The 20468-nt window shown below is 52.2% G+C and overlaps 1 protein-coding gene across 4 annotated transcripts in view; it reads right to left on the reverse strand.

Moving 5' to 3' along the window:
• Nucleotides 1-20468, reverse strand: part of VRK3 (VRK serine/threonine kinase 3) — a 38251-nt gene that overhangs the window by 8289 nt on the left and 9494 nt on the right. For all 4 annotated transcript variants that reach the window (XM_079800583.1, XM_079800582.1, XM_079800580.1 and 1 more), the window contains 9 exons: nucleotides 20217-20354; nucleotides 18507-18701; nucleotides 14596-14654; nucleotides 12556-12622; nucleotides 11455-11539; nucleotides 11098-11203; nucleotides 9495-9587; nucleotides 6979-7111; nucleotides 5450-5570 (listed from right to left, as the gene is read on the reverse strand). In XM_079800583.1, the coding sequence (XP_079656709.1) occupies nucleotides 5450-5570; nucleotides 6979-7111; nucleotides 9495-9587; nucleotides 11098-11203; nucleotides 11455-11539; nucleotides 12556-12622; nucleotides 14596-14654; nucleotides 18507-18701; nucleotides 20217-20354 (997 nt within the window). The remainder of the gene's footprint in view (nucleotides 1-5449; nucleotides 5571-6978; nucleotides 7112-9494; nucleotides 9588-11097; nucleotides 11204-11454; nucleotides 11540-12555; nucleotides 12623-14595; nucleotides 14655-18506; nucleotides 18702-20216; nucleotides 20355-20468) is intronic.

Genomic DNA, 20468 nt, shown 5'->3' on the forward strand with positions numbered 1-20468 from the left:
TGTGTGTGTATAGAGAGGCCCAGTGCATGAATTCGTGCATGGGTAGGGTCTGGCCAGCCTGGCCAGGGGGAGGGGACATGGGCGGTTGGCTGGCCTGCCTGCTGGTCAAACTCCTGGTCGAGGGGACAATTTTCTTATTAGCCTTTTATTATATAGGATATACACTGAGTGGCCAGATTATTATGCGTTCAGAGATCATAATAATCTGGCCACTCAGTGTGTATATATATGTATATGTATATATATATAACTTATTTATTTATTGTTGACAGTATTACAGATGTCCCTAAACTTCTTCTAGTCCCCCAAACAGCTCAAACATCCACCTGCATCTTCTGGTCTCTGCACAAAATGCTCCCTCTGCCCTGGATGGCCTTTCCCCGCCTTGACCCCACTCAGTGGCTGTTCCCCTTCGGGACACAGCTCAAGGGCTGGTCTCGGGGAAGCTTTACCCCGCTCCACCCCCTCCTGCCCAGGCAGAGGAAGCCAATCCCTCCTGAATGTCCCGGCACCCTCTGCACGGGTCCACGGATGCCCTACAGCAACTGGCAGGGCACACACACAGGAAGGGCTGGGTCTGGCCCCCTTCTCCCGCAGCCACAGGATGTGTGTGGTGAAGGAGTGAATGAGACAGTGAGTGACGGCCCGAAAGAGCATTCCTCCCCACAGCAGCCTGTCGCTGTCGGTGTCCGTGGGGCTTTCCCGTCCGGTTTGCAGCCTCAAGGGCAGGGACCAAACCTGAGTCCTATCTGTGCTTTCCCAGCGGGGGGCTTCACGCACCACACTGTCCCTTCTGTGTCCTTTAGTCATTCATTCTGTCATGAACTGGGATGTACAAGCAATGGAATCAATGTTGAACGAATGGGAAAAGGCCACACACACCAGCAAGAAGTCCTAGAGAAGGCAGGGTTCCCGGAAACCTGCACGTGCCAACATCGCCCCCTCGTGGTTCTTTTGGTGACTGCGGGGTCCAGAAGGACAGCTATGTCACCGCCCACATCTCCTCTCCCAGGAGCATTTTTTCATGCCTGCCCCCCCCTTTGTGGCTGTGGTTGGGACCAGGGGCCCTAGAATGAACTGCTGTTCATACTGAAACCATCAATATTAAAAGGATGACTAGGACCATCCTGGCCAGGTGGCTCAGTTGGTTGGAGCATCGTCCCACACACCGAAGAGTCTCGGGTTCGATTCCCGGTCAGGGCACATGCCTAGGTTGTGGGTTTGGTCCTCAGTCAGGGTGTGTACGGAAGGCAACTATTGATGTTTCTCCCTCTCTCTCTCTCCCTTGTCCTCTCTTTAAAGTCAATAAAAAACACAACGTATGTCCTTGGGTGAGGATAAATAAAAAATAAAACCTAATGGCTACTGAGACTTATTTCATATACTCTGCATCAACGAGGCAACTGCAGAGCCTCTGAGTGAGGCACTGAGGTCAGCGATGAGCTCTGGGGAAGGGGAAGGTGGGAGAGAAGTGACCGGGAGAGATGACTGCTCTCAGGGGTCAGGGGAAGCAGAGGGAGAGAGGATTCAGCGGAGGGAGCCTCAGCAGGGGTTTCACTGACGACAGGAGGTCTGCGTGGCTGATTCCCAGCATTCCCAGCACAGAGGCTGGCACTGAGATGCCCAAGGAAAACAGGTTCTGAATGGATGGATGGATGAAGGAGTCATGCATGTGCTATCCTGTTCACCTGGAGATCCTGTTCCCCTTGCCTGTCTGGGGGAACTCTGCTCTCTACAGACTGGTCAGGCTCCTCTCGGCCCAAGGCCAGGCCACGTACCTCCCTCTGCTCCCACAATGCCCTGCGGGCTGCCGCCACATCACATGCAGAGTCTGCTTCCTGCCCCAGTGTCTCCTCCAGCACGGGAACCCCTGCACGGCTGGGGCGTGCCTGTCTGACCCGTGTGTCTACACAGAAGCCCGGGCCTGAGAATGAAGGCTCGTGTATGCATTCCACAGCTGTTCCAGGAGCGCTCACAGCAGGCCAAGCACTGGGCTGTGAGCAACACGGCGATGAAGACCGTGGAGGTGGCCCCTGCCCTCACGGAAATTTGACTCAAGATGGCACCGCGGAGGATCTGCTCCCTGCCCCCAGGTCATCTCTCCTCTTTAAAGGCAGAATCCCAAGGGTCAGCAGCCACAGGCAGAGACACTTCCCAAGCCCACTGTAGCACAGGGCGGCTGAGAGTCACATATCATTTCTGGTCCTGCCCTTTAAAAGGAATGGGAGCCCTGGCCGGTTTGGCTCAGTGGTTAGAGCGTCGGCCTGCGGACTGAAGGGTCCCGGGATTGATTTCGGTCAAGGGCACATGCCCGGGTTGCGGGCTGGATCACCAGTGTGGGGCATGCAGGAGGCAGCCGATCCATGATTCTCTCTCATCATTGATGTTTCTCTCTCTCTTTCCCTCTCCCTTCCCCTCCGAAATCAATAAAAAAAATATATTTAAAAAATAAGATGAAAGTAATGGGAGACCGTGGCAACAGAGCTAGTGCCCAGAGGACGTGGGCATGCTGCAGGGGGCCGAGGCACCCGCCACCCTTGTTCTCCTACCTTAGGACTGTTAGCCAGAGGGAAGTCAACATCTACCTCATCTGAGCCACAGTGCTTTGGGGTCTCCTTGTCCCTAACACAACAGAAAGGTAAAGGGGCAGGTCGCGAACTGCAGTCTCACTGAGCGCTAGCCCCCGGGCAGGACACCCCGCTGCCTGTGCTACTTGCTCCGAACCGCTGTTTTCACCTGGCTTCACTTCAGAAATGAGAAACCAGAAAACAGTGTGACAATGGATTCCAAGGGAGCAGGCAGTGGCTCGTGCCTGGCAGGCTCTGCAGCTGGCTTCTGACGCAGAGGCTGCGTGTGGAAGCCTGGGAGTGAAGGCTTCCGCGCCCCCCCCTCCCCCGCCCCGTCTCTTTCCCTCCTTCCTTCTGCGGAGATGTTAGGGCCTATCAGCACCACAGTGAGGTCTCCTTGCCGCACCGCCCTTCTGGGAGGGATTTACCCGTCGCCTTTGCCATGAGACCCGCCCTGGCCGTCAAATCCAAAAGAGCGGCACATGCCCACGCCCTGACGGTCCCACGGGTGGGCCCCAGGCTCTGACCTGACCACCCACCAGTCGGACCTCTGACATGCCCTGTGCTTCCCTCTTTACCTCTTTACCGTCTCTCCCACCAACAGGTGTGAGTTCCCCAGGGCCAGGATGTGTGTCGTATTATTCCTGTGCCCTGAGGCCTAGAATGGAGCCTGGAGCATGGTAGGTGCTCAACACCTGTTTGCGCAGGGGAGGAAGGCTGTGTGCAAACGCCGCCCGTCCACCCGAGATGAGCCCCCCACACTCGGGAGACACTGGCTTTGCGGGGAAAGGGTCTTCTCTGGAGCCGAATGACCTGGGTGTGAGTCTAAGCGCCTCTGCCTGGAAGCTGTGTGGCCTGGGCTGGTTACCTAAGCTCTCTGTGCCTCAGATCATCACTGCACTTACTTCAGAACTGTTCTGACGACGACGCAGAGACGCACTGGGCACAGTCCCTGGTGCCGACAAGGGAATGGTACACGTTAGCCTTGAACAGGCCTTGAGGAGCGGGCCAATGGACAGGGGCACGTGTCTCCCCCTGGGCGTGCACAAGCAGGAGACCTGAGGCGGGAAGGGAAGGGCTCCCTGGGGAGTGACGATTAAGCTGGAACTGGAAGGAGGATGAGGTTCAGGGCTCGGGACCATTTATGCCAAACACACACCCAACAACACCGTGAATATATTTCAAGGACACAGATACATTTAAACAAATGTAGGAGAAGTATTCAGAGGTAGTGAACTAGCAATGTCGCTGAAAGTTACAAAATACAGCAGTGAGGGAAAGAAAGCAAGAAAGAATGAAATTTAGAGCAGAGTACTGCTTATGCAAACGAAATACATGCATCAGACATTGTTCAAGGACACAGACATGTCTATACAAACATGAAGTAAACTCCGTGCACAATTCATGATGAGATTAAAGTTGAAGGACACAGTGCTGCGTGAAAAAAGCCAGAAACAGACGGGATTTAGAGAATACCATTTATCCGAGTCAAACACACACAGTACCACGGTCATCATGCAAGTTTAAGGATATAAATACATTTAAGCAAACGTATCAGTAGAACATGTGTTAAGCCTGTCTGAGTGGGTGTCCATGGTTGAGAGAAGGAGGATGGGGGACATAAAAGGGACAAATAAAACGAGAGAGGCTCAAGATGAACCCTTGGCACTGCACGCTGAGAACTGAGAAGCACCATGGACCCAATGCGCTCTTCCTTGTGTCCAGCTGTTCACTGACTGTCCTTGGTGCTGAGGACCAAAGCCCCCTTTGCTCACTTCCCTGAGCCCAGGTGGCCTGTCCGTGGTGCTGAACCCCACATGCAGCACTTTCCAACTTCCCTTTGCAAACAGGTGCCTCTGTCTTTGGTGCTGAACCTCATACCCCAGCACTTCCTTTTGCAGCCAACGGGGTACTGTCCAGGGTACTGTCCTTGGTACTGAATGTCTAAAAAAAACCCCGGAACTAGCAGGATCTGGTGGTTTTGCATGCAGAGGTGAGGAGGGGAAGTGTGAAGACAAACAAAATAGATCCAGAGACATTGAAGCATGAAACAGACTGATGTACTTCAGAGGGAGGGAGGGAGCATGAAGAGATTAACCAAAGAACTTATATGCATCCTATATAATAAAAGCCTAATATGCAAATTGTCCCCTCGACCAGGAGTTCGACCAGGAGTTTGACTGGGGGGTGGGGCTAGCCAGCCAACCATCTGTAGCCCCTCCCCCTGGCTGGCCCCATCCCCAATCATCCCCCTCATTGGGGTGGGGCTGGCTGGACCCTACCAGTGCACGAATTCGTGCACCAGGCCTCTAGTATATGTATAACCCATGGACAGACAATAGTGTGGTAGAGCCCTGGGGAGGGAGTGGGAGTGGGGTAGAAGAAGTCAGTGGGGGAAAAAAGGGGACATCTGTAATACTTTCAACAATAAAGATAAATTTTAAAAAATGAACACGGGTGGCTGGTGTTGTCTGATGCTGAGGCAGGGGCCAGACCTAACTGCTCAGGTTGCCCACATGCCCGTGAAGGAAGGAATGAGTCATGGTGTCTAGGGCACGGTGAGCATTTTCTACAGGCTAGCTCTCTGCCGAGTGCTGTGTGCCTGACTCCCCTGAATCCTTCCACAGCCCCCCGCAGTGGGTGCCAATAGGATCCCATCTCACTGAGGACACTGAGGCTTGCAGTGGTGTGGCCGGAGTCTGGCCCAGGCAGCGTGGCTCTAGAGTCCACGCTCTGTCTGCTGGAACAGACAGCAGAGCACGCCTGAGAATGGCAGAGGCCTGGACAGCGCCTCCCTAATCTGTTCCCTATTGGGTTCGGAGCTTCTGCCCCAGCTGCATGGGTGCTGGGCCCGTGCTGGGCTCTGCTGACCCCAGACTCACTTCTGTTTCAGCTTCATGACATCCTCGGTGTTGGGAAGGTATTTTGTCCACGGCAGGTTTCCGTAGAGCCACTTCAGCAAACAGTAGCCCAGGGACTGGAGGTCGCTGCGGCGGGAGGGTCCTGGGAAGGGAGGAAAAGAGGACGCAGCTCAGGCTGGAGGCTCCACTCACTGCCACGTCCACCCCCTTCCTTTCTCCCTCTCACTGACTCAACCATGCACTCACACACCCAACCACCCAAACATGGGCTCTGCCTGTTCATCCACTCTTTGTTCACCTACTCACACTCATGAGCCTCTGTTACTCTCATTCACGCTCTCACCATCCCTTCATCCCGCACTCACTAGCTCACTCCCCATCTACTCTCTTTCGTTCATGCACTCATGCGTTCAATGAGCCCGCAGAGCCCTGTGCGCCAGGCCCCATCCAATTTCTCAAATTGTAGACCAGAGTTTGGTTGGGTCCCAGTCCTTCAGTCTAATGGGGGAGATGGTTATATCAGGGGATTACTTGAGTTACAGAGGACACAGAACAGGGCATGAGGGAGCCCAGGAGGGAGGACACTGAATACAGCCTCAGCAGGGGAGCAAAGACCATTGGGTTTTATTTTTCTTTCCTTTTTATTTTTATTTTTTTAATTACTTTATTGATGGGTTTTATTTTTCTTATGCAACCTAACTGTCATGATTTAGACAATTTGTGTAAGCACTCAACAAACACAGAGCTGACTGTGCCAGACCTTCCCTGGGTGAGCTCAGAGCCCAGTCTGGGGGGACAACGCAGGCCGGCCCACGGATGGCCATGGTATCATGGGATCTGGGAAAGAGGGGCTGAGACCTCCTCACGGAATCTGCCCTAGGCTCTCTGCTCCCTCTGTACACTCCCCGTGGATAATCTCATTCCTTTCCCAGGGCTCTGGCTGACAACTCCTGAGATCCTGTCGACACCTGAGTCTCTGTCTGGAGTTCAGTCCTGCGTTTCGGACACAGATAGCCAACTGCTTCCTCAACAGCTCTCCTGGGTGATTCTGGGGCAACTCTCGTGTTCCAAGTCCACACCAGATCCTGAATCGGAACCTCGGGACCTGATCTGCCAAGCTTCCTGGTGCCCAGCAGCCCTCTGTCCTTGGTGCTGAACCACTACCCACAACTTTCTTTCTTTCTTTCTTTTCTTTTTTTTTTTTTTTTTAAATATATTTCATTGACTTCCTACAGAGAGGAAGGGAGAGGGATAGAGAGCTAGAAACATCGATGAGAGAGAAACACACACTGGGGATGTGCCCGCAACCAAGGCACGTGCCCTTGACCAGAATCGAACCTGGGACCCTTCAGTCTGCAGGCCGACGCTCTATCAACTGAGCCAAACCGGTTTTGGCAACCCCACCCATTCTTAATTCTGAATCCCGGTCATGGCTCCCTTAGATGACCCCCATGTCTGGTCATCTGCTGTCTGTGGCTGTGAAAACCTAGAGCTGCTTTCATATGAAAAGCGTGTCTCCACAGTCCTAAACCCTTTCTCTGGCCTCTTACCGCATCCCTTGTGCAGGTCCATGCTTATGAACTCCAGGTCCCCCTCATGTGGGCTCCTGCTGCCTTCCTTGTAGGCCACGTGTTTGCCGCCTGGGGAATAGCGGAAGGCGAAGCCGTAGCCTGCCAGGGTCACCTGTGTGGGCGTGGGGAGAAGCCATACCGTTTGGAGGCTGGACTCTGGAATTAGACATTTCAATCGTGGGTGTAATCTGAAACAACCACACGCCCGACAGAAGAGTGTGAAGTGAAAAGAACCCAAACCAACTATCCCTACTGCAACACAGCCCCCTAACCTACTGCCCAGAAGTAACCACCAATAACAGTTTTTTATTGTTTCAAATCATTTTTTGTTTTGTTTTCTTTTGTTTAAATCACAGGCTAGGTAAAGCAGATTGCTCTACCTAACGTGGATGGGCCTCACCCAATCAGTTGAAGGCCTGAATAGAACAAAAAGGCTGAGAGGGAACTCTCCCTGCCTAACTGCGAGAGCTGGAACACTGGTCTTTTCCGGCCTTGGACTTGAAACATGGGCTCTTTTTTGGATTAAGCCTGCCAGCTTTTCCGACAGGAACGCACACAGTCAACCCTCCTGGCTTCCAGGCCTTGGGACTGTGACTAGAGCTACACCATCAGCACTTCCTGGGCTTCAGCTTGCCAACTGCACATCTTGAGATTCTCAGTCTCCATGACTGCGTGAGCCAACTCTTTACAGTAAGTCTCTTGTTGTACATTCTGTGGGTTCTGTTTCTCTGGAGAGCTCTAATACAGTTCTAGGATTTTTCTCTGGGATCCTCTCTCTCCCACTCTTAGTAACTGAAGTGAGGCCCACCTCATCTATTTCCACTGGGTTGCCACGCTGAGGGGATTTGAGCCTGATCTACTGGGGGTGATTTTGCCACCATGAGGGAAGAACCTGCCCGACAATGACCAATGCACAAACAAGAAGAACCCAGAGATGGAAAAGCCAGTTTCCCAAGGACAGGGCTTGTGTGCCTAGGTTCAGCCATGCCCGAAACCAGCGAAGTCCTCAATGTTTCCACTCCCTGGACCAATATATTGCACCTCTCCCTTTTTTAAAAAAAAATATTTATTTTTAGTGATTTCAGAGAGGAAGTGAGAGGGAGAGAGAGATAGAAACATCAGTAATGAGAGAGAATCATTGAATGGCTGCCTCCTGCATGCCCCCAACCAGGGGCCCCTAACCAGGGATCTAGCCTGCAACCCGGGCATGTGCCCTTGACCAGAACCGAACCTGGAACCCTTTAGTCCACAGGACAACGCTCTATCCACTGAGCCAAACCAGCTAGGGTGCACCTCTCCCTTTCTTAAACTTCTTTCTCTTTCTTTTTTTTTTCCACTTAAGCTAAGTTCTGTCATTTAAAAAAAATAAATTAGAATTTACTTTAAAACACTATTTGACCAGTATCCAACTGGGAGTCTATATTTTTCTAATATAATCAGTATTGTCAGGAACACTGCATATTTGTACACATATGTTTGAACAGTCCTATGAATATATGGAAAGGATATATTTCTAAAAGAGAAACTGGTGGGGCAAAAAAATATGCTTTTTTTTCTCTGTAGAAATTAAATTTATTCTTAGACTATTTTCAAAAGAAGCAGTGGTGTGCTGTTTTTCTAAAAATATGCCTTTATGGATATATATATTATAAAATCCATACATGTATTTACATGATGGCTACATACAAAAGCACAGCACTGTGGTATGTACATATCTATAGGTACATTCTTTCCGCTCATCCCTGCTGTGCTTTTCCCAGGTGAGGCAGCCCGAGGCTGGCTCAGCCAGGTGCCTCTGAGTGAGGGAATCAGCAGAGAAAAACACATGCATTTAAAATGTTGACTGCTATATCCAAATTCTTCCAAAGAGGTTGCCCAATTCATTCTTCCAACAAAATATAAAGAATTATTTCTTGCCGAAACTGGTTTGGCTCCGTGGATAGAACGTCAGCCTGCGGACTGAAAGGTCCTGGGTTCGATTCTGGTCAAGGACATGTACCTTGGTTGCGGGCATAGCCCCAGTAGGGGGCGTGCAGGAGGCAGCTGATCAATGTTTCTCTCTCATCGATGTTTCTAACTCTCTATCTCTCTCCCTTCCTCTCTGTAAAAAATCAATAAAATATATTTAAAAAAGAGAGAATTATTTCTTTTTATCCTTTTATCACCATAGATACTACCATTTTTTAAAATTTTGTCTACCCTAGGGTAAAAAGTAGTATGTTCTAATTCCCATTTCTATGATTTTTAGGGAGGTTGAATATTTTAAAAATACACTTAACTAAATTGTGGATTTTTTTTTCTATGAACTGCTTTTCCTATCCATTATTCACTTTTCTACTAAGTTGCTCATCTCTTATTTATTCAGGTAAGCTCTTTATATATGATGGATAGCAATTCTTTGTCTGCCATAAGCATTGTAAAATAAATGGAAGTTTTGAGACAGCTGAGATCCTGAGTCCAGAGAGGCCCCAGGGTGGGGAGGACCTGGCTGTTACCTGGCTCCGGTCCAGGGGATTCACAAAGATATTCTTAGCTGTCACATTTCCATGAACATATTCATTCTCATGGAGGAACTCCAGGGCATCCAGCTGGGGGAAGAAGAACAAAGCGATCTCCGTGAGTAGACTAACACAAAGAGGCTCTGATGCAAAGCCCGGTGCATGAATCCCCTCTGTGAGATCTGCCGCTGTATGGCCTGCTTGTGCCTGGGGCTGTGGGCAGGTTTAAGCTGACTGATTCTGGGGGAAGCATTAGGAAGTCCACTCTGACAGCACACCTGAGCAGATCTTCTAATTAGGCTTCAAAAATTTCAGCATTAAAGCTAACATTTGGTTTCCTATGTATCTCTTGTATCTGTTTCTTAGTTGATTGCAAACTCAGGAGAGAGAAAAGTTGCTTACTTATTGTTACACACACACACACACACACACACACACAATGCCCATGTATATCAAAGAGTTCTCATTTCTCCTAGAGAGCAGAAATACGTTTAGTTAAGCAATTTATATTTTTATCTCTCACTCCAACGTCTCCATTGAGCTCCAGGCTCACAGTGAACTGCCTTGGTGTTAGTTACATCACAATGACATCCCAATCCCCCCTTCACTTCAAGGCTTAACTGTCCACCAAGTTCTGTTTGTCCTACAAACTCTCTATCCCCATAGCCTGGCCCCTCTCCTCAGGCCTCGTCCTGTCTCACTTGGCCTCCAGCACCCCTCCAGTCCCTCCCCACAAAGCCCACTGGGTCCTTCTGCCTCTAGAGCTGATCCTGCCCGTCCCTTGCTCCCACTCCCCCCATGGCTCCCCAGTGCCCTCAGGACAGAGTCCCAGCTCCTCAGCTTGGTAATGCAAAGCCCCGCGTGATCCAGTCACTGCCGACCTCTCCACACCAATCCCTTCCCCTCCCCCCCACCACGTCACACTGCAGACTGAGCATAAAGACCTCTGGGACTCACCTAGTATGTTCCTCCCTTGCCACTCTCATTCCTCCCCCAATTTAAATTGGGTCCTCTTACTCGCCATCATAGCAGGGGGACATTTCTATCCAGAGACCTTTTCACAATTTGTGCAACCGTTTAATACAATCCTCTCCAACTAGACCTAAAAACCATGTCTGTGCTACTCCCTGCTGTGCTCCCAGCCCCTGGGACAGTATCTGATACCCGGCAGGGACCTCATAAATATCCAAGGAAAGGACGGATAAAGGAAGGAATGAATGAACCAATGCTGTATGCTCTCTTGCCCACACAAGCCTTTGCCCAAGCTGTACCCTTGGCCTGGAATAGACTCACGCATCTCCACTCCCACTCTCCGCAGCCCCTTGCTATTTCCCCTCTTGGCTTAGAAAGGACCTCCACCCGGAAGCCCAAATGAACCCTTCACCTTGAGGCTGGGGCCCTTCTTCAACGGCCACAGCCCCCTGAACACCCCTGGGGGTGATGCTTATCCCGCTGAAGCAAACAGCCTGGGGGTCACCTGTCAGTCATGTGCTCGTCCTCAGTGTCCAGTAGAGGGCGGCCGGGCTGAATGTGCCAAGGAACAGCCTGATCAACCAGCACGGGGGGGGGGGGGGGGGGGGGCGCACCCCTGGATACATACCAGCCGGCAGGCCATCTGGAAAACGGATTGCGTGGGCATTACGTGCTTCGGGTTGTCATCCAGGGTCCACTGAAGGCTCCTCCCCAACATGGGGAGCACCAAGAACCTGGGAGACAGGAGCATCCCAAGTGGAGAGAAGACCGGGGAGCGAGCAGAACAAGGGACACCGAGGGGGGACTGTGCTGGGTGGCCACCAGGTCCTGGTCCCAGGCAAGATTAAGGGTTCTGATGGGTGGGGGATCCACCTGGCTCAAAGCAGGAGAAAGGAAGGAAGCAACTAGCCCAAGCCACGTCCCAGCGCATGACAGGGAGAGAAAGGAAGGGGCCAGTGGGTGGGTGGCAAGTTAAGCGACTCACCTGTACCTGTCCTCGTGAATGCCAAAACCAACACAGGTGGGGATGGCCAGTAAGGGGGTCAAGGACAGCTTCTTCCACTTGTTCACTAGGGGAAGCAGGGACCTGAGAGGTTAGAGCCCACCTGGTCCCAGGCCCTTGGGGACAACAGTCCATTCTCAGACCAGAAGCAGAGTGTGTCTGTGCCCAGGCTAGACCCTGAGTCTCCTGGTCGGAGACGCCACCTCTATGGGTGGGTGACAATGGGGGTGCTCACGGGGTGGGCCTGGTGACCCCTGAAATCTCATCTATGTCTGCAGGTGACAAGAGGTAAACATGGGGGAAAGAATATACAAATCTGGGGTGAGTGGGCGGGATAAGAACGGGAGAACTTCTGAATTCACACGTATAGCTAATAAGATCAGGAAACATCTAAACTGGTCATGGTGCCTCTAGACGTTAGCCCATCTTCCAGGATCTCCATGGGATGGAAGAGAGGCAGCGGAGTGCTGATAACAGTTTAACAGCTGGCTGTCCAGGGGAAAAGAGCCCTGGTTTGTAGTGTTGGCCAATTTCTATGGTGTAAACACTCCCACCAAGGTCAATTTCAAGCTACCGACATGACATTACAGAACGTGGAGATAGGAAGGGATTCGTAGCAGCACACTGTTATGTATTGTTCTCACCGTCCAGGTACAAGGACATAAACAATCTTAAGGTGTAGATTACAGAAATGTAGACAAATAAGTTGCGTTGGTAGTATAGTGGTGAGCATAGCTGCCTTCCAGAAATGTAGACAAATAATTATGAAGTGATGAGTTTTGAGTATTTATTACCCTTCTTCTTAATCTAATTTGTTGTATTGTTAGTTGATGTAATTAATTTAAATAATGGCTATGTTTAACAACTGGCTTGAGCTAATTTTGAAATTTTAACAATTGGCTCTCAAGAGCTAGTATGAGCTGGCCTCCGCCCATGTTGTCTGCCCTGTGAGGCCTGAAGACTGAGGGGTGACAGGGCCTTCTGTTTAACCCCTCCCCTCCCCACACTTTCAGGGAGAAGCCAGGTGCTCTGACCAAGCTGGTGCCTCCAAGTCTGCCCCCTTGCCCACTTCCTGCAGAGTACCTTGCGAAAGCTTGGCGGCCCTCTGGAAGAAGTTCTGCTCATTGAACAAGCGCCCATCCTTGGTATCCTAGTGTGGGGGGGGGGAGGGGGAGGAGGCGGTCACACTGGAATCTCTTAGACAAGGGATCCCAGATCACTGCTGGCCAAGTATTACCCCTGGGTAATGCCAGCAACAACTCAGGTTCCCCATCAAGTCCCGCAGATCGGAACCAAATTCCCCAGGGTGCTACACGAGAACCCGTATCAGAGACTTCAAGTTATCTCCCATTGCCCAGGCTCCTTTCCTTTCTTTTATGATGGGACCTACAAGTTTTCCCTAAACACGTGGCCTTCAGATAGAAACTAGATTTCCGAGCCTCCCTTGAAGTGAGGAATGACCACGTGACAAGTTCTGGCCAACGGGGATGTGAGCAAAGGATGTGGGCAGCTCCCAGGTTCTGCCCTTAAGGGGCTGGGCAGGCTCCCCTTCCTCCTCTGTTCCTGTTGGCTGGAATGCATAGGCGACCGTGGGAGCGGGAGCAGCCATTTCAGCCCACAGATGAAGGTTATGGGCTGAGGATGTTGGAGCAACAAGAGAGAAGGAAATTGGACCCCTTGGTTACGGAACCATCATATCAGCCCTGGACCACTGTCCCAGACTTCTAAGTGAAAGAGAAATAAAATAGTATTTTTGCTAAGGCCATTGTTAATATTGGGTCATTTTCCCCCAGCAGTAAAACCATATAAATGAATTGAATACAACGAGTACAGCTGGGTCAAAGAGCAGAGGGTCAAAGAGAAGTCGTTTCAGATCCCAGCTGTCATGCATTCATTCTTTCTACAAAGCACCTACGATGTGCTGAGTATTGTTCTGGGCACTGGAGATACAGCTGTGAACAAAGAAACTTGAGTGCTGGACTCCCTGGGGAACAAGGTAACTACCCCACAGGCTTGCTTGGAAACGCTCAGCCCAGAGTCGGGCACGGAACAGGCTCTCAACAAGCAGGCGCTGTTACTTATCTCTGAGCCTGGCTCCGGAACCCTCGCTCTAAACCACTCACAAGGCTTCCATCCACCTAGGGCCAGGAGAGGGACCCAATCCAGCTGTCCCAGTTTTCCAGGGGGGGGTGAGAGTGCGTGAGAAAATCTGAAGAAATAAAACTCACCCACGATTCCAGCACTCATGCCCTGGCCGGTATGGCTCAGGGGAGACTTGGAGGTACCGCTCCCCTCCCCAGGTACTGATCCCTGGGCACGTCCTCATAAACACCGAGCACCACAGGGCCTGGGGTTTGATTCCCGGTCAAGGGCACGTACCTGGGTTACAGGTTTGTTCCCCAGCCCTGGTTGGGGTGTGTGCGGGAGGCAACCAATCGATGTGTCTTTCTCACATCAATGTTTCTCTCCCTGCCCCCGCTTCCCGTCCACTCTCTCTAAAAATCCATAGAAAAAATACCCTCCGGTGAGGATTAACAAATAAGCAAGCCCAGCACTCAGGGATGGAGGTGGGGCTCTCGACCACCCCCATGCCCTCTACTAGGCACCTCCTCTGTGCTGAGGGAAGTGACTTGCCTGGCTGCTCTCACTTTCTCCGTTGGTTTTTTTCTTTCTGGCCCCCTCGAGTGCGTGTATCCTGTATTCTAAAAGGTCAGGCATGACTTCACTGACTCCTCAGCACAGGGACCCCATCGGCTTGGTTCTCTGTTGAGCCCCAACTCCCAGCACCGTTTTATATTGTAGTTGGTGCTCAATAAATACAGCGGTGAGGCAGGCAGTGGTGGGCAGATGGGCCACCTGACGTGGCTGTTACCGGCTCCACCTTACAGGTGAGGAGAGTCAGCGCAGAGAGGGAGGCGCATGCTCAGATCGCAGAGCTGGGAAGTGGGAGAGGCAGGGCCTCTGAGCGCCCTGGGAGATGAAGAACCAGGTCCCACTGCCCCTGGCTCTCCTGCCTGCCCCAGCCCACAGAGAGGCTTGGAGACCCAGGGTGCCCTTGCCAAAGCCCCAGACCCTCCCTCAGCTCTTCCCTCCCTGGCCCAGGCACCCCCCAGGCCCACTCACCAGTTTCAGCGAGAATCTTTGTATCTGGGCACTCGACTCGTAGGCGGAGACAGGCTCAGCTGTGGACGGACAAAATGGGCGAGGTTCTGATCTACAGTAAGCATGTCAAACTCGCCGCCTGAGTGCAGCCCGCCCGCTGCGCGTCTGACATGCTTGATCTACAGGGAAAGTGAGCGACAGCGTCCTCAGGCTTCCCAGCAACGAGCAGCCATGTGGGTTCCCTGGTTCCCACAGGGCCCAGTGCACTCTTGGTTTCCAAGACCTGCTCCTCCGTGTTTTCAGACAGCTTCCTTTTCTCCGCCTCTTTCTCTCTGTGAACATTCAGCTGCGAAAAGGTTATGAACACAGCAGATCTGAGACTGCTCTCCTTGGAAAAGCCTGCTCCAAGGCGACCCTCGCTGGATTTCGGGAGGGTCCGGCATGCTCTAACCCAGTGGTCGGCAAACTCATTAGTCAACAGAGCCAAATATCAACAGTACAACGATTGAAATTTCTTTTGAGAGCCGAAAACGGACTTCTGCGCATGGGCCACGAAGTTTCAATCGCACTGTACGCACGCGCCCGCACGTGGTATTTTGTGGAAGAGTCACACTCAAGGGGCCAAAGAGCCGCATGTGGCTCGCGAGCCGCAGCTTGCCGACCACAGCTCTAACCAGTCAGAGGGGCTCCCTGTGCACAAACTTGTGCTGAACACCTGCTTTCCGGCCGAGGGTCTGGAATGGTGGTGTGTTCCAGCAGAGGGGGCCTACACGACCAGCCCCAATAAAAACCCTGGTGCAGAGTCTCTAAGGAGTGTCCCTGGTCAACACCATGCCACACGTGCTGTCACGCCTCGGTGTGCATCTGTGTGACTCCATGGGGAGAGGGCTCTGGAAGCCATGCTGGTTGGCCTCCCTTTGCCGACGGCTGCGTCCTCTCCCTGTGATGGATCACAGCGTGAGAGCCCTGTGTTCCCCGTGCAGTGGTCGGCAAACTGCGGCTCTCGAGCCACATGCGGCTCTTCGGCCCCTTGAGTGTGGCTCTTCCACAAAATACCACGTGCGGGCGCGCACGTACAGTGCGATTGAAACTTCGTGGCCCATGCGCAGAAGTCGGTTTTCAGCTCGCAAAAGAAATTTCAATCGTTGTACTGTTGATATTTGGCTCTGTGGACTAATGAGTTTGCCGACCACTGTCCTAGGGCATCACGGAACCTGGGGTGCCCATGGGGACCCTGACAAACTCTGCATTTGTCTACATATATGGGTAAGTGCCATGCGACGGAGGCAGCTCCCCCTCCAGGACGACTTGTTGCCTTAGCCCAGCCCCACCCCACTGGTCACATGCAGCCTGCAGCCCCTCGGGGGTCCCTCAGCTGCAGATCCAGGGTGGCCCATAGGCTGGTCAAGGGGATCTAAAGGCCCAGCCCTGCTGGCCTGACATGGGACCTGATGAAGGACCACCTCTGCCCCAGAGCCCCCAGGGGCGAGCTCAGGCTGCGCCGAGGCCTCTGCCACAACCCCCTCCTTCCTCTCCCCTCCCCGGGTACTGATCCCTGGGCACTTCCTCATCAGCACCTTGCATGCTGTCCCATTCAGCATTATAAACCCTGCAATGTCTCCGGCCCTGCGCTAAGTGTGTGCTTTACACACACCCTTTCCTTTAACACTCAGGACAGCCCTCGGGAAGCAGGTCTACTAATATATTATTACTGTTGCTGCTGTTGGTGGCGCCACCACAGGGAGGCTTCGTGCCAGGCCAGCCTGGGTTCAAGTTCAGTCCCGCCATCAACTCTGTGTGACTATCCAAGGTGCTAAACCTCTCTGGGCCTTCCTTGCCATGTCTGTAAAATAAGAAGCCCTCCCCTGAGAGGGATGCAAGGATTCAGAGGGTCCAGTAGAAATAATAGTGCCAGCCCTAACCGGTTTGGCTCAGTGGATAGAGCGTCAGCCTGCAGACTGAAGGGTCCCAGGTTCGATTCTGGTCAAGGCACATGCCCAGGTTGTGGGCTCGATCCCCAGTGTGGGGCGTGCAGGAGGCAGCTGATCAATGATTCTCGTCATTGATGTTTCTATCTCTCTCTCCCTCTCCCTTCCTCTCTGAAATCAGTAAAAATATATCCTACCTAATAAAATGGTAATATGTAAATTACCATCACTCCGCTACGCCCACGATTGGGCCAGCGGGAGGCGCAGGGGGCGGGACTCGGGGTGGCTGGGGTAGCCGATTGGGCCAGCGGGACGCTGAGCTCAGCGTCTGCGCCATGGCTGTGCTGCGGAACAGAAGGGGCCTCTGGGGCAGCGAGCTCACATCCCACCACGGACCATCAAAAGCTGGGGAGCTGGGTGCCTGTCTGCTTCGGCACCAGGCCTTTCAGAAGCCTCCGCTGCGCTGGAGGCTTCTGAAAGGCCTGGCACACCAGCAGACAGGCACCCAGCTCCACTGCGATCGAAAGCGAAAGCGTGTAGGGGACCCTACACGTGCATGATTCAATCATGCACTGGGCCTCTAGTTTAAAAATAAAAGGTATGGGGCTTCCTTTAGGGGTGATAGAAATGTTCAGGAATTATAGTGGTGATGGTGCATAACATTGTGATTATACTAAAACCCACTGAATTGTAGACTTTCAAATGATGAATTTTATGTTATATGAATTTTATAAAAGATTGCATAAACCCTTACCCCAGAACTACATAAAGTGCTAAGCACAGGTTCTGGCTTTGAGTAAGTATTCAGTAAATGTTAGGGTGATAATTACTAACACCTCTAGCAGTTATTTTCTTCATTATAACAAGGTGTCATTTTTTATACATAAATTTTTATTGATTTTGGAGAGGGAGAGAGATAGAAACATCAATGATGTGAGAGAACCATTGATTGACTACCTCCTGCTCGCCCCCTACTGGGATGGAGCCTGCAACCCAGGCATGGGCCCTTGACCGGAATCGAACCCGGGACCCTTTAGTCCACAGGCCAATGCTCTATCCACTGAGCCAAACCGGCTAGGGCCAAGGTGTCCATTATTTGATGTTTGACTACAGTTTTTAAGTCCGGCCCTGCCTCTTCCCCTCTTGCCCCGTATCTGCACGAGCTGATAAGAAAGCCGAGGCTCCCTCCTTTGGTGCTGGTGGGAGAGTCAAATCGTGGGAGGCCATGGCCCTGTGTGGGAACCCTCACCTCAGCTCCACCACTTAACCACAATAAGAACCCAGGCCATGTGGCTTCCCTTGCGATCTCAGGACATTTCTGACCTGCTCCTCCCAGACAACCATGCAAGCAATAAACCTTTCCTATCCGCTTGGTGTGTGGCATCATCCGTCTTAACCTTCAAACCAAATATGGGTGGGGCTGGAGGGGGGGACATTATATCTCTGCAGGGTAAAGATTAATCATTGTCCTTATCACTCCGTCACACTGGGCCTGCATTCCCACATGACTGCAGCAGGTGGAGCCGAAGAACTCCGGTCTCCAGCTGGCCACTCCCAACTGCCTTATTCCCAGCCTCCTGCACTCATTTACTCCACCTGTGTGGCCCCTGTGAGCGGGTAGTTTGTGGTCCCAAGTCTAAGAGAAGTTTGCCTAGAGCAGTGGTCAGCAAACTTATTAGTCAACAGAGCCAAATATCAACAGTACAACGACTGAAAATTCTTTTGAGAGCTGAAAACCGACTTCTGCGCATGGACCACGAAGTTTCAATCGCACTGTACGTGCGCGCCCGCACGTGGTATTTTGTGGAAGAGTCACACTCAAGGGGCCAAAGAGCCGCAAGTGGCTCGTGAGCCGCAGTTTGCCGACCACTGGCCTAGAGGCAGGTGTGCAGCTGGGATATGGCTTCCATTTTCATTCTCAGAAAGGGGTTCCCCCTCCCTTTGCCCGGGTTCCAAGATGGCCTGGCCCAGCCCAGCACCTGCCCACTTGTAAACAGGGTGTACCTTCATAGAGCATGCCCTGGTCGTCCCTGGTCTGCAGGGATCCCAGCTTCCAGTATCGTCCGTTCTTGTCCATCACCACTGTCCCCGTGGGCAAAGCCTCAATGGAGATGGTCATACGGCGCCGCTTCAGGGTCTGAGGGCTTTTCTTCTTCATCTGCGGGCTGCTTTTGGGGGTCAGAGGACTGGTCCACATCCCTACAGCAGGATGGCCGGAATCAAGGAAAAGGGGCATCCGGGAGAGAAAAGTTGAATGAATAATGAGACAATAGTCATAGTTCTGTTCATTTATTCATTTGTTCAATGAAAAACAACAAAATGGTTCCTGAAACCTCTCAGGGGTCAGGTCTTTGTGACAAAGCTGGGGACCCAGACATGAGTCAGACCTGGGCCCCTCCCACCAGAGCCCCTACTTAGGTGGGGGAGTCTAACCTGGACACAGCCGTCAGGCAAGGCAGTACAGAGAGATATGAAAAGGAGACTGACTGTGCCTGGAGGAGTCAGGGAAGGCTTCCAGAAGGAGGGGACATTGGAGTTCGGACCTGTTGAATGAATAGAACTTGCCAGGGGAAGAAAGACATTCTAGACATTCAACCAAAAAACATCCCGAGACAGGACTTGGCCTTGTGCTAAGTACAAAGAAATTTGTTAGGCTGTGGCCCTGCCCTTGACCGGCTGCCAGACTGGCAAGAGAATGGGATGGCGTGGTGAGGAGGAAAAGGTATCAACTGGACGTGGACACAGGAAAAAATATGAACATCCCCATTCCTCCCACCTCCCCAAGGCACAGAATGGCCAGCGGTAGTGGGGCCTACAGGATAACAAGGGACAAAGAGGAGACACGGAGGGCTGCGACGTCAGATCTCAGGGCCCGGGAGGGAGATCAGCTTGTGGTCCGCAAGCCTCCTTTACTCGCTGGCTGCCAGGAGAGCCTAGAGGGCACTTGTGCTCCAATGACTGGCACTGGCACTGTGGGTGCACAGACGAGGAGCACAGAGAGAGGCTCCGGGGGAGAGGAGATGGCCCTGACCCAGCCTCTGGAGCTCAGAAAAGGCGTCCTAGAGGTCTGACGCGTGTTGGCAAAGTGGCAGCGTGCCAGCAGAGCAGGGAGGGGAGAGTGCCCTGCTGAGGGAACAGACAGGCAAAGACCAGAGGCTGAGGGCCCCTAAGAGTACCTCCAGAAAGTAAATTTTCTTTTTTCTTTTTTAATATATTTTTTAATTGATTTCAGAGAGGAAGGGAGAGGGAGAGAGAGAACATCAATGAGAGAGAATCATTGATCGGCTGCCTCCTACATGCCCCCCACTGGGGATTGAGCCCGCAACCTGGAAATGTGCTCTTGACCGGAATCAAAACCTGGACCCTTCAGTCCGCAGGCCGACGCTCTATCCACCGAGCCAAACCAGCTAGGGCCAGAAAGTAAATTTTCTGTGCACAGGGGTTGTGGAGAGAGCTAAGACAGGAACCAGGCCACACAGAGTCTCAGATACCAGGTTGAAGGGGTGAGACTGTGGGGCAATGGGAACAGAAGGTGACTGTGATCAGGGAGGGAGGGGGGTCAACTCTGGCTGTGTGGAGATTGGATTGGAGGGGCAACCTGGAGGCTGGGATAAGGGTCCAGGCAGGTGTGAGTGACGCCTGAGCACCCAAACACTGTCAGATGACCCGCCTTTAAACCATCTAGAGTCAGGCCAGATTGATCCTAACTCTTACCTTTGGCCTTCAAGTTCTCTTCAGACCCAGAACTGTTACGGTCTGACAAGAAGGATGACGAAGACGTGCCAGAACAGCTGGACCATTTCACTTTCTTGGGTGAGGGTTCATAACTGGAGTTCTTCTCTCTGCTTGAGCCTAGAGAGAGAAGAATGCAAACGGGAGTTACAAAGGCCCTTTCCAGGAAACATAAAACCAGAAACCCAAGTTCATAGTCAACCACTCTCTTCCCTTCGACCCTCACAGCCAAGT

This window comes from Cnephaeus nilssonii (assembly GCF_951640355.1).
Source record: "Cnephaeus nilssonii genome assembly, chromosome: 20".
In the NCBI taxonomy this organism is placed as follows: Eukaryota; Metazoa; Chordata; class Mammalia; order Chiroptera; family Vespertilionidae; genus Cnephaeus; species Cnephaeus nilssonii.